A 14,229-nucleotide genomic window follows, 5' to 3' on the forward strand; every position below is an offset into this window, starting at 1 on the left:
GCTGACTTGTATTTTTCTGGGTGGGTGCTCCACCCCTGCGCTGTCCTGAGGCCCTGCCCCCATTCTGCCTCTTCTCCTAAGGCCCCGCCCTTGCTCCACCCATTCCCACCCCTGCCCCACCCTCTCCCCTGAGACCCCCCACTCACTGATCTCCGCCCTCCCCTGAGTCCCTCCCACTAGCCTCCAAACAACTGATCAGCGGCCCCACCAAACAGCTGTGGCAGGTGGGGGCTGAGCACCTTCTATTTTTTTTCTGTGGGTGCTTGAGCCCCAGAGTACCCATGGCGTCGGCACTTATGTCCACACTGGCACTGTAGGTGTAATTTCCAGCGCGGATAGACATACCGGGGGGGAGGGATAGCTCAGTGGTTTGAGCATTGGCCTGCTAAACCCAGGGTTGTGAGTTCAATCCTTGAGGGGGCCATTTAGGGATCTGGGGCAAAAATTGGGGATTAGTCCTGCTTTGAGCAGGGGGTTGGACTAGATGACCTCCTGAGGTCCCTTCCAACCCTGATATTCTATGATTCTATGATACCTGTGCTGGCTTTGACTGAGCTAGGGCACTAAAAATTGCAGTGTAGCTGTAGCAGCATGGGCAGCCAGATAGGCTAGTCACCCCATGGACAATCCCATCTGAAACCCCAGGTACATATCCGAGGCACTAGCAGCAGCTGCTACGCTGGTATTTTTAGTCTGCTAACTTGATCAAGGCAAGTATGTCTGCCCGAGCTGGACATTACATCTCCTGCTCCTGTGTAGACCAGCTCAGAGTTCCACCAGTGACTGCCTTACGGGAACTACGGACCATCTGATTCGAACGGATGATCCATGCTCCAGAGCAAGGCAGAAAATCTTTAGGTTCCCACTAGTATTGCACTGGGGACAAATTGCTCTCAAACGCTGGTGTTCTTGTCAACCCTGAGAACAAGAGTTAAATATCTAATCCCCAGTTCAGTGAGCGCAAGAAAGCACATCTTACGCGACAAGGTTTATTTCTTATGATAAAACTCATCACTAGATATTCCTCCATGTTGCACTAGGAATTTGACATGGGGACCATGTTCACTTCAATGTTATTGGATCCCTTTCCCCATTCCCTTCTCCTCCCCACTATTTTTCTTTCTGTTTGTCGACTGTCTGTTGAATTAATAGTTAAGTCCTAGCCCTATTGCCTTTTCGGCATAACATTTGCACGTCATTTCCTAACTCTGCCGCTGTCGCACTCCTTCCTCATTCTAAATCCCTCAGGAGTTCTTAATGCTGCGACAAGTGCTGCATTCGCAATGCTGTCACTGGGACTGTCAGTTATCCAGTCCTGGTTGCCAGCACATTTTCTCAAGCTTAACACAGATAAAGCAATAATGTTTCTGCTTAATCCTAAATGCCTTCCTGACTCCTTGTCCCGCTCTGCCGTTTTTCTCAAAGGCAATTACATTGTCCCTGGCTCAGTAGTAAGGAAATGGGTTGTTATTTTATACTTCAGCCGGTATATTTGGAGCCATCTAAGCTTCCTGGTTACAATACGCCTGCCCACCATTGATGGAGATACAGCAGGTTGCATTAATTTTTCTGCCTGGCAGACCAAAGCAGTTATTTGTGATTGGACTCTTGCAATTATTGTCTAGATTGCCTGATAGGGCTTTCCACACCCTGCAATTGGCAGAGTAAGCAGCTGCCAGTTTACATACTGAGAAGGGTGGATGGGGATACATTTCACATATTTTCAAGATTTACATTGGCTGCTGCTCAAACACTGTGTTGAATCTCCATCTGTATTATAAGCCATTCTATGGTTTTGGTCCAGCAGACATCATTGGCCTTCATATTTCTTACATTCCTAGACACATTTTTAGATATGCTGAGGCAAATTTATTGGCTGTCACAAGATGTGTCCACTAGTTTTATGGAGCAAGAGCTTTTCGTTTAATACGCTTTGCATCTCTGGAATTCAATCTGCCTAAGATGTATGTAGCTCAGCCTTGTCTTGGTTGTTAAATTAAGGCTGAAAGCCTTACCTTTCTTTTTTCAGTTTCGAAATGGAAAGGTTACTGTTTTAAATTCCAAAGGTGTTTTGTAGGATGATTAATTTTGTCATGTAAAATGTTATCATACATTATATGTACGATATACAAAAATATGTCCTTAAGATCGTCTTTCTGAATTGATTATTCTAATACTGACCTTCACAGGATGCTATAGGTTTAACTTTGTAAGAGGGATTGTGATCTAGTGGCTAGAGTGTGGGACTTTGACCCAAGATTACCTGTTGTTTTCTCACCTCTGCCACTGACACCTTGCTACCTTGGTTAAATCCTAGTCTTTTGCCTCAGTTTACCTTTCCAGGGTATAATACTGTAGATTTTACAATTCTGCAAAGGGGTTCTTTATAAGTGCAATTTCTTTATTTATGTATGTATGTATGTATGTATGTATTTATTTATTTAGCCCCCTGGACTTACATTTTTAGAAAAATCTCCCAATGAAGCCATAAATTTTCCTTCCACATTCAAAGAATGAAAAGAACTTGCACAATGCACAAACGATAGAATTTAGCCAGCTGCTTAGCTACTTGGCTACTTGATTGTGACTACAAATTGGATGTTTTGGTGTCTAAATCTTGTCATTCATGTGCACAGTTTTGCACATACAGTTGACAGTGAGTACAAAAGTCCAGGCTGCGCTGAGAGCCCTTTAGATTAAACGTGTGGCCATTAATGTATTTGTTGTAGTAGTACGTATCTGGTTTGGAAAGCAGTATTATTAGTAGGTATCAAAAGCCAGAAGCCCAGTTTAAAGGAGTGTTACGCACAATTTGCTTCTTTGAGGACCTTTGCTAGAGCAGTCATTGGAAACTGTAATTTACCTAAATAATAACTTGTGCATGAATTTCTCTTGCAGATCAACAACCTCTCATTTTGCTTTTCAAAAGAGCAGTGTTCTCCTACCATATCTTAGCTTCTCAAATACCGTGCAATAGGACAAATCAATAGTCTTTGCTTAACAATGCATTTACAGTAGCTTTATGGAAACCAAAAGCTTTCTGTTCTACTGTGACTCTAATATGGGTCTGACTCTCAAAAACAACCCAGCCCTTTTCCGTGGCTCTCATGGCCCGGAGTAGCTGGATTTCGGTCATAACTGGCCAGCAGAGAATTCCCCCAGAGAAAGGTTCTCTCAATGAGCACAGCTGGCTGCTGTACCAGCTGCTTGCCTCCCCTACCTGAGCATAGGGACATATTGAGAGAGGAAAGAAGTTTGTCTGGGGCTTGTAGGGGGTAGGACAGAATTGTACTCAGCTGATCCTCACCTGCATTATAGTCCTTTAGGGACCATACAGTACGGGGGTAAACTATACTAACCCGTAGGCTGCACTAATTCATGGGGGGGGGGGGGGGGGGGGGGGGGGAGGGGCAACACAGCCTGGCCCTCGCAATTAGGGAGTTGTAACTGTTGACTCTCTGATACCTCTCATCTATGCTGGGTGAAGCTCAGCTGTAGTAAACAACTGCCCCTCGGTTTTTATATTCAAAGATTCCTACAGGATTGGAGCTGTAATTCTCTGCTATCAGGACAGCATCTTCACATGTGTCAGCCTGAATGAGTCCGAAAGTCACTTCAGAATTTAATGGAAACCAAATACCATTCCAGTGACTATATCATATTTGTATGCCGTTAATTTTTGTTTATACAAATGTTCTCCCCTTTATATTGCTTTTATCTCCTCCACTCGACCGTACTGAGTTGGGTACAATGCTTGCTCTTCACGTGCCGATGTCCGCACCATACATTAAGCACAGTCCTCAAAGCAGTAGCTCTGTGTCCCTTCTTCGTATGTTGCTGCAGTGTCACAAAGCTTTTTATCTGCAGTAGGCAGTGCTATTAAAATACTCTGTGGAGGCTGAAACTGAGTTATTACACAGTACGAGGTATTTGCTGTTGTAAAGCTGTAATTGAAGATTTGAACTGTCACATTTGATTTGTTTCAGCTACCTCCTACCTCATCTCCTCCCAGCCAAACCAGCATTAGATATCCATGGCTTATGCCACCAGTCCACAAACACTGTCCAAAGAGTGTTCAAGATGAGTTTTGTCCCAGTTGGCTTTTGGCAAAGGTTCATAGCTCGGATGTTAATTAGTCTTGCAGAGATGGATCTCCAGGTAGGTTACTATATTCACAAAATAGAAAGTGAAAACAATAAAGGATGTCATTTAATAATAACATAAATACCACTGGGAGTTCATTCACAAATACTCTTCGACCACATTCTGCTTGCTTTATTAATGTGAGAAATCTCATGGACTTCAATAGCACTGTTCGCATGAGTAAGGTGAGCAGGAAATGTCCTGCTGAAATTTGATTCCATTTTTATACACTGAAGCATTGTTTAGAGTCAGTATAGCCCAAAGGTTATTTTCCAGTCATAAAAATAACGTTGGCATGGTTGGTTAAAGCTATTAATGTCGTTGCTGGTGGTGGGACAAGTTAATGCTGCAGCATCTCTCCAGTGATAACTTGGAAGCTCCATTGGAAGCCATTATAATTACCCATTAACTCTACCCTGCCACCTCTTCAAACTGCCCACTTACCTTGCATCAGCTATGTCGAGACTTTTTCTTTTGGTGTCCTATAGTATTAGTCAGATTTGGAGATGCTCCAATTCCAAGGCTTCGCAAAACGTTAGGAATGTCCATTTTTTTAACAGGTAAATTTTTTTTTTTAATAGTGTAAAAATTTCTCATAGCATTTCTGATTATATCCCATTGGGCAGGAAGTAAATCTTAAGCATCTCACTAGTGCCTGTATCCAGTACCCACTGACGTCAATGGGAAGGAATCCATTGACTTAACTGGGCATCAGGTCAAGCCCAGATGGGTAGGCCTCTGAGTGATGATGATGTTGAATTCTCAACACACTATTTTTAAAAAACATAGAGAAAGTCATTTTCCACCTATTGAAACAGCTTCTGAAATATTGACACAGGTAGATTTACTAGCTCAGTGCTCTGGAGGCAGATAATTGTTTGCTCACCCAGTAAACGGGTTTATTCTTCTTTGTATTTTCAAATACAAAATCCATTTTAATTATTGCGCACGAGAGCAGTAGAATGAACCATGTTCACTGGCTTGAGGCCATTCCGCTATACGTGATCTGGAATTCTTGATTTGCTGCTGACATAGTCGTGACTGTATTTATTTTAATCACTTCACAAGCTGTTTTACAAGTCACGGGCACTTTAATTACAAAAATAATGGAATATATCCAAGATGGCCAGAGAAAGAAGGGTCGACCCTGTTTGCTTGATTAAGGGGAATCCCCATGTGAGGCGTCTCGGTGTTGAATTATTGTGTCATGCTGCTCATTTCAGCTGTTTGAGAACAAGAAGAACACCAAGAGCAGGAACAAAAATGTGACCATCTACAGCTTTACAGGCACTCAAAGAAACCGCTGCAGCACATTCCGCGTCAAAAGAACTCATACAGTCTACTGGCAGGAAGGTCTGTTTGTTACCTTTGATGGAGGCTACCTCAGGTAATCTGTGCTCGCCTGTAACCTACTTCATAAAACTGCATGCTAAATGGACGCTAACAGACCTGACCCAAATATTACACATTCACTAATTTCAACTGAAGAGGAGGCTTATATAGATATATATATAAAAATTCCGCGGATAAAAGCAAAGCTCAGCAGTAACGGATCAGTCTTTGTTTGCCAGTTAGGAATGTAGTATCTGAGCACCTCACGATCTTAGTGTATTTCTCCTCACAGCAGCCCTTGCAAATAGGAAAGTGCTGTTCCCATTTTACAGATGGGGAACTGAGACACAGAACAGCTAAAGCCCAGATCCTCAAGGGGACTTTGGTGCCTAAGTCCTGTGAAATGTATGGGAGTTAGGTACCTAAATACCTTTGAGAATCTGGGCTGAGTGACTCTCTTAAGGTCACACAGGAGGTCCGTGGGACTTGAACTCAGGTCTCCCAAGTTCTCGGCCAGTACCTAACCACTGGACCATCCTTCCTCTCTCTTGGGTTTGGTGGATGTGTACCATCTACCTAACCATATTAAATTCTCACACAAAGCCCATTTACTCAGGCTTTGTTGGGGCAGAAGGACATTCAGCTCTTTGCATACAATTACCCAGTTTTCACAAGAGCCCATTATTTTGTGCACAAATACCCGGGGCTGTACACAAAAGGATATATCCACATATTTTGCAAGCATGTTTTTGAAGCTCCTTTGAAAATATGGTTCTTAGAGTTTTATATTGGTTTTTAAGACTCTTAACCCTTCAGCACTTTATTTATTGCTTCCAGTATAATCTCCACCAGCCTCTCTTCACTCAGACTATGACCTTCTTTACCATGTGCACTTTGTAAGCATCCAGCTTTTGCTTATTTCTGTGCAAGAATGCTCTCTCCAGAGAACGATAGATTCAGTTTGGGGATCATATTTATATGTAATCGAAGACACTTTCCTTTTAAGTACTTGTTAATTACTTGTGGTTTTGTGGCTCTGCTTATCAATGATTTTGCTAAAGAAAAACTGTTAACATTCATGCTTTACAAATGCCTTATTTGGGTGTTTCATGCTCTCCATTACTTAGTGTGGAATCTTCTGATGTGAACTGGAAAAAGAAAAAAAGTGGTGGAATTAAAATCATTTGCCAATCAGAAGCAAGAGATTTTTCAGCAATGGCTTTCATCACAGATCATGTCAATTCCTTGATAGATCAGTGGTTTCCAGGTAAGAAGAACAACTGTAGCATTCTGTACATTGTTTTGGAATTTATTTTGGAAATTATTCCTGTTTTGGAAATTATTCCTTGATGGTGCTGTCAATGTGCACAATGTGATGCAACAGTTGAAGAGTGCTACAAAAAACTCAAAATAGGTCCCTGCTCCAAGGATTTTACAATCTAGAGGCAACAGCAGATTCAATGCAATATAATATAAACCTTTACTGACACCGCGTGGTGTGAACAGTGTATCCAGAGCGCTCAATCCCTCAAAATCCGAAAAGCAAACATAAATTAGATGTTATGGTGCAAACAGGGTCCAAACCTGCTCCTGCAGAAGTCAGTGATCAGATCCTCCGTTGAATTTCATGGAAGCAGAGTCAGGTCCATACTGCTTAGGTAAGTTACATCAGTGTGTCTGAGCCCCTTGTGCTAGTTTTATACTTGCATGGAGTTACTCCTGATTTACACCATAAGGGAGATCAGAATCAGGCCCACTGTTTCCCCAAGTGATGTTTGTAACCCACAAATAGATTTTGATTTAAAAAATAATGTGCTGTGTCCCAGGTGACCGCATGCTGCTTTAGAGATTAGTGTTGGCAGGTATTGATCTGAGATCTTCACCAGAAAATAGTGCTGTGAGCTGCCGTAGATCAACCTTTGCTCATCTGTTTTATCAGCGATCACTCTGCAAAGGGGGAAAATAAAACTTTCATTTGTGTTTGGATTGGTTTTTTTTTTTAATCATTGAAGACTGACCAGCGCCGTGATCCCAAAGAAGCATATTCGGACACGGAGGGATGATCAGCAATATAGATACAAGTGGAGGATGCCAGCCAGTGGGCCGTTTGGGTCAAAAGAGAGGCCAGCAGCCCATCCAGCAAGACTTGTTGGCCCATTTCTAAAACTTACAATGCACATGTCTAGTGTCCCTGTCCTGTGCCTCTAGTTGTCTAAGGAGGAATTCTTATCATTCCTTTTCAGACTGGTAACTACAGAACTATATATATTAAGGGCTTGGCTACACTTGCGAGTCACAGCGCAATAAAGGAGCCCCAGGCGCACTAGCTCACGCCCCGTCCACACTGGCAAGGCAGGTAGAGCGCTCTGACTCCGCAGCTACAGCACTGCTGGTACTCCACCTCCGCGAGTGGAATAACGTTTGCTGCACCGCCGCTGGAGCGCCGCCGTGCCAGTATGGACGAGGTGTTGCATTACTGCGCTCTGATCAGCCTCCGGAAATGTCCCATAATCCCCTTAAGTCAAGTGGCCACTCTTGTCATTGTTTTTGAATCTCTGCAGGAATGCAGATATGCCCTTTGAAAGCTCCGTTTCTGACAGCCGGCTGCTTATCTGCTCCGAGACAAAGCAACCATTAGTGTGGAAAGATGTGCGAGAGAGAGAGAGGCTGGGGGAGGGGGGACTGCTGCTGTCTGAACTTACAAGACAGTATGCTGACATGCTCTCAGCCCCCCAAAAACCCACTCTCTCTCCCCTCACATACACACAGCACACTCCCTGTCACACTCCACCCCACCCACCCCCATTAGAAAAGCACGGTGCAGCCACTTGCATGCTGGGATATCTGCCCATAATGCACCGCGCCCAATGCCGCTGCAAGTGCGCTCGAAGCTGTCAGGGTGGACAGACCGCAGCGCTTTCCTCACTGCGCTCTCCAAAGGCTGGTTTAACTCAAATCACTGTACATCTGCAAGTGTAGCCATGCTCTAAAAATTTCCCGTCATACTGTTTAAATAAGAATATATGATAGTATACCACATGAAGCAATGAATTCACACTCCTGTGGCTCTTTTGGATAATGTTGATTGCTAATTTGGCTCCTGAACCACTGAGGTCTGAGTATCACTGCCTCAGATTGTGGCTGGTCACAACCCTCTAACTCACAGGTTCAGAACCCCCGCTGTAAAGTAACATTTACAATAGATTCTGTTAAATGAAAGACTACTTTGGCCCATGACCCCTGGGTGCTGTGTCTCTGATTCTTTGTCTGCTTGCTTGATTCTGGCTAAAGCAGTGTCAGAAAGAGGAAGGAGCTCTGCCAGTTTTTCTCCCTCTCTGTTTTAAAGGGACAGACATGCTTGTGCCTTTCTATTCATTGCAATGGACTCCATCTTTCTGAAGTGTCGCTAACTAAAGCCATGGAGAATTGCTTCATAAGAAGGCTTTTCCTATCCATGAACTTTTAAATTTCTAGTGTGCTGAAAATGTATTACTTGCATGCCCTGCATTATACTTATTCCTGATACCTAAATGAAAACCTGCCAGGCCTCTTGAGTTATCTCAACAATCCAGAGAACGTCTCTATCCAACCCTGTCCTTGCTGCCTTTTGTGTATTTGGCAAATAGCTACTTTTTATCACAGGTGATAAACTAGAGGAGCTCCTACCACCAGGTTTGAAAGCATGGGAGTCAAGTGAGGGATTACACGAGACTTACATGGGACTTCTCAGGCACTGATTTCATGCAGAAGAGGTATACATTTGAATGCATTGGACATTGCTGTTCAATATCACTTCTTTTTTTTAATTATTTTTAGCACTGACGGCCACGGAGAGTGATGGGACTTTGCTAATGGAACAGTATGTCCCATGTCAGATCTGTGCAACTTCTAGGACACAGGAGAATGGGCCACCTGATAAATCGGAAGATGAGCAGTACTTTAACATGGAAGATTGTGTTCTGACTGCTATAGAACTGGATTGTATCACATGTCCTAGTCACCCTAACATCCCAGTTCCTCTACAAGAGCTGGTCCCAGAGCTCTTCATGACAGATTTTCCTGCCAGGTAATGTTACTTGACAGTCATTGATTGGACTTCAAAATGTCTATGAATAATTCAGTTTGCATTTCCTCTACTTCACGACCACTGGAGGTCCATATTGACCCTTGATGGGGAGACAAATTCATCTACCCATGACTCCCAGCCATGTCGTTGTATCCTAGCCTATATCCGCCTACATAGTCATTACATTTGCTTACACAGTCACTGTACACTGTCAGTATCTGACTCATCGCCTTGTAAAGGCTCCTGAGGTTCCTGTGGTACGATGTGAAAGTCACTTTTTAAAAAGTGACCGTGTTCTCTACTGTCTTTGGTAACATATTCTGGCCAGGGGTTGGTGCAATATGTCTCTTTCAGGAGATTTTTAATAGGGCACTAACACTATAGAGTGCTGCAAAGTGCCCATCCCGATCTGCATTTGAACGTCCATATGGTTTGGGGATGTTTTGATTTGGGGATCAGTCACAGTGTTCAGACTTGGATTCAAATTTGGATTTGTTCAGAGCTGGGGTTTTAATCTGGAAGCCACGAGTGGGTTACTGAAATGGGTTAACTTCAACCTCTAGCCCTTACACGGCCTGTGTGCAATGAATTTCTTCAGACCCTTCCTGGTAAACAATTACAAACATCCCTTCATGGCAGGTGGCAGTTTCTGCTCTTGTGGGATGATATCGGACATGCAGCATCAGGAGCAGATTCAGGGGCTTTGGCTGCAAATCAGAGAGACTTCTTTCCTCCTCTGCAGAAAGCCCTGTACTCTGTAGAAGGCTACGCTGCCCCAGACAGAAACTTTAAACTATTTAACTACTTTTCTAGGAGGATTGACTCCTGTACCCTGTAATTGGTTTGGATAGCACAGTTTCCTTCCTTGAGAAAATTAAAGCACTTTTGCTGTCGAAAGCATATTTGACCCACCAGAAGGTGGGCATTAAATCAAATCTGCTCTAGGAAGTGATGATATTTCCTGAAGTTTACACAGAGACCAAAATCCTAGACCTTGGTCCCCTAAAAGCTATTTTAGGTTACTTTTCCTATTACTTCAGGAAAACTTTAATCCTCTGAGTAATGGAGCCTATTCCACAGTGATTAATGCATTTTACAAACCTAATAATGAATGAGGCTGGGAGAACTGATGCTTTAAAAAAAGAAAAGAAGCGAAACACTGGCACAATTTTTTCCCCTCACGCCCTGAAGTGAATCTGAACGATTTGATAAAGGCCTTTATCTCCTTCATATATGTCCTGTGGTTTCTGGTTTATTGCTTCTTCCCAATTCCTCTGCTGTTTCTACCCAACCACAAAGTCTAAATCTTTACCCTTTTCCTCATGCTCTTCACCCCCTCTGAACCAAACCCTAGCCCATTCCTACTCACTCCCTGTGTTGGCGCATTGAAGGCAGGAAAGAAAATCTCCCAAAGGATTAGTGGGTAGGGAAGTTTCTCTTCCAAGCTCATCAGGGAGGTCACCAGGAGAGTGTGGGGTTGGATCAAAAGGTTTTGCACGTCCAAGTTAGGGACTAGATAAGCATTCCATATGGAGGATGATTTTCTATAAATGCATCTCTGTCTGCCTGTCTGACAGACCTTTCCTTTTGACTCAAAGGCCATTCCAAGTTGCACACCAATTTTTAACCCGTGTTTGATGCATTGTGTACTAAAACACATACAAGAAAAGGAGGGCTTGCCGTAACCTACTACAGCGTCTGTAGAAAGGCTGAAGGAACCCATTTCATTTTGATTTTTGAGGCCCTCTCAGTAATGAAATAATTTAGGGTGCCATATGCTGTGAGACGAAGTGTTTATTTTTCTGGATGTCTCCAGTAAAGGAGCTAGGCGCCTGACCCACTCACAAAAACCCATTTCATTGGCAATACTGTGGTTGAGACACTCTGACCTATGAGGCACAAGGAGAACCTGAAAGATGGTTGAGGACAGTCAACCTATAAAGAAAGTTAGGAGGCCTTTTTGTGTCCTGTCTGACATACATGACCTTGGATGTCTTCATCAAGGCCATTATATGCTTTGTAATGGGGGGGGGGGGGGGGGAAGAGTCACAATCTAGGAACAGATTTAAGGGAAAAGTAGACATTTTTATTCCCAGGCTTAGATTAAATTGTTGAGAGTTTCATATAACTAAGGGTTTCAGCGTAGCAGCCGTGTTAGTCTATATCCGCAAAAAGAACGAGGAGTACTTGTGGCACCTTAGAGACTAACAAATTTATTTGAGCATAAGTTTTCGTGAGCTACAGCTCACTTCATCTGAATGCATCCGATGAAGTGAGCTGTAGCTCACGAAAGCTTATGCTCAAATAAACTTGTTAGTCTCTAAGGTGCCACAAGTACTCCTTTTCTTTTTTCATATAACTAAGATTCTATCTTTTGCATTGCACCTGTTGTGTAACATTTGCTTTTGGTTCATGCAGCTCAGTTTTGGGTATAAGTGAACTCACATACTCAAAGCAAATTGAGCCAGTGCCATGAAGTTTCACCTGGATTTGACGTGAAACCTCTAATGTTTGCACTGACCCTTTTGATGAAACTGGGCTGAATTTTGCCTTTTCATGAAGCCTGTAAGCAGCCACCATTCACCTGGTCCCAGTGCAAACATTTTGCATGGCTCTGAGGATAAATGACCCCATATGTGTGATGTGTATAAGACGGGCACACACTGGGCTCCAGAGGGTAAAGAATCCACTCTTACTAAGTAGAGTATAAAATGGCTGGGGGGCCTTCATAAGGCCATCTGGGCACTTAGACAGTTCGTGTCCTTCGCATTCTGTCTGTCTGACTCAGATCTTTCTGTTGGGCATGGTGCAGAGCTCTGAGGGCTCTAATCAGCTGCTGCCTGAGCTCCCAATATTTGCGCTGAGTCATGTGTGCCTGTCAAATAAACCATTTTAACAGCGGCATTCCTTTCTCCAGGTAGTTTTAATGGGTCATTCTGGACAAACTCGCCAACACTGCGGCATGTGGGCCCTCATCAGGGGTGTCATTTGTTAGTTTTATTTGACTAATACAACAAGGCAAGTAGAAATGTTTGAAGTCAGAGTGGCTGTAAAAGCTGTCTCGGGAAGGGTGGGAAAATGATGAATTGCAGCCTGGTAACAGCTGGCTGGTTAGAATATTCAGATTTCAGAGCACAGTCCAGTCCTGCTGGAAGGCAACGGAAGTAAAAACCTATTAAACTGGCCATATATTGTCCATATCAGCTGGATTTACATCATCAACATAGAAACGGAGCTTGGCACCCTGATGCCTTTCAGGATCTTGTTGGTTTCCGATGAGATATGTTTGACTCAGTGGACAGCCCATTTTGCAGGTTTGCCCACGTCGCTCTTCCTGTGCGAAAAATGTGCAATGTGTACTGGCATGCAAAATATCTCAGGACAACAAAGTGACTTTCCAGTCATGTCCTCTCGGTGGAAACCTTTTATTGAAATGAAAATCTGTTTAAAAATGTGCAAAAAATCAGATTAAACGTACAAATTACAGTTCCTTTAAATATTATTTTTTTGTTACATTTCTGGCAGACTATTTCTGGAAAATAGTAAACTAGAATACAGTGAAAATGAAAACAATGTTCTTGGCCAGGGTGGAAGTGGAACCATTATATATCAGGCAAAATACCAAGGAAAACCCGTGGCGGTGAAGAGATATCAGATTAAGAAATGCAAGAGTTCTCCTAATTCGGCTACAGGTACAGTGCACAGAACGCATGGGGGGGGGAGTATGTTTTTAAATCTGCTCTGTCCGCAGTGAGTTTACAAGTTATGATTGAATCGTCTTCAGTCTGCTAAGGGCTGGCAGCACCTGTTTAAATACAGCTTCCCAATATACAGCAAAACTTGTAAGGGAAGGAATATTGATGTATTTTTAAAAAGCCTTTTTGGGTACATCTCCACAGCAAAAAACAACAACAACCCTGTAGCTTCAAATCTCAGAGCTCGGGTCAGTTGACTTGGAGTCACGGGGTTTTCGTTACGAGGCTAATAATAGCAGTGTAGATGTTCCTGCTTGGGCCGGAGCCTGGTCTCTGAAACCTGGGGAGGGAGGAGGGTCTGGGAGCCAAGTCTCCAGCCTGAGCCTGAATGCCTACACTGCTATTTCTAGCCCCACAGCACAAGCCCGAGTTAGTTGACCTGGGCTCTGAGACATGCTGCTGCAGGGGTTTTGTGCCGTGGAGGCATACCCTATGAAAACACGTATAAGAAATGGAGAACTGAGGCCAGCTGGCAGTCATTGGCACACAATGCACTTCTGCACTGGGGGTTTGAGTTTGGATTCTCAGTTTTGACATGAAACCTCATGTGCTGGCCAGCAGGGGGCTGGGAGCTCTAACAAGACAGAGCCTCAGTTTGGGGGAGAAGACAAAATCTCAATGCTCCATCCTTCTTGTGACTCTCATAACCCGAGCTGTCTGGCTGTAGAGAGGTGGTTGCGTGGACAACGCACTTGACTGGAACTCAAGAGATCTGGGTTCAGTTTCTAGCTGTGACCTTGGCCAAGTCATTTAATCAATCTTTACCTCAGTTCTCCACCTGTAAAATGGGGGTGATGATACTTCCTGTGTCTTTTCTACTTAGACTGTCAGCTTTTTGGGGCAGGGACTGTCTCTCGTGTCTGTACAGCACCTAGCACTCAGCTTAATTGGGACCTCCACCATAATACAAATGCTACTAAATCAATCATCATA

General features: G+C 43.5%; 1 protein-coding gene and 1 long non-coding RNA gene across 7 annotated transcripts in view; one reads left to right on the forward strand and one right to left on the reverse strand.

Moving 5' to 3' along the window:
* Positions 1-14,229, forward strand: part of LRRK1 (leucine rich repeat kinase 1) — a 107,540-nt gene that overhangs the window by 72,581 nt on the left and 20,730 nt on the right. For all 5 annotated transcript variants that reach the window (XM_037909997.2, XM_037909998.2, XM_037910001.2 and 2 more), the window contains 5 exons: positions 3,987-4,158; positions 5,367-5,530; positions 6,603-6,742; positions 9,292-9,541; positions 13,067-13,233. In XM_037909997.2, coding sequence (XP_037765925.1) covers positions 3,987-4,158; positions 5,367-5,530; positions 6,603-6,742; positions 9,292-9,541; positions 13,067-13,233 — 893 coding nt within the window. The remainder of the gene's footprint in view (positions 1-3,986; positions 4,159-5,366; positions 5,531-6,602; positions 6,743-9,291; positions 9,542-13,066; positions 13,234-14,229) is intronic.
* LOC122461987 overlaps positions 7,274-14,229 on the reverse strand; it is an 85,555-nt gene continuing 78,599 nt past the window's right edge. For both annotated transcript variants that reach the window (XR_006284300.1, XR_006284301.1), the window contains exon 3: positions 7,274-7,422. This is a non-coding gene — a long non-coding RNA (uncharacterized LOC122461987). The remainder of the gene's footprint in view (positions 7,423-14,229) is intronic.

This window comes from Chelonia mydas, chromosome 10 (assembly GCF_015237465.2).
Source record: "Chelonia mydas isolate rCheMyd1 chromosome 10, rCheMyd1.pri.v2, whole genome shotgun sequence".
Taxonomy (NCBI): Eukaryota; Metazoa; Chordata; order Testudines; family Cheloniidae; genus Chelonia; species Chelonia mydas.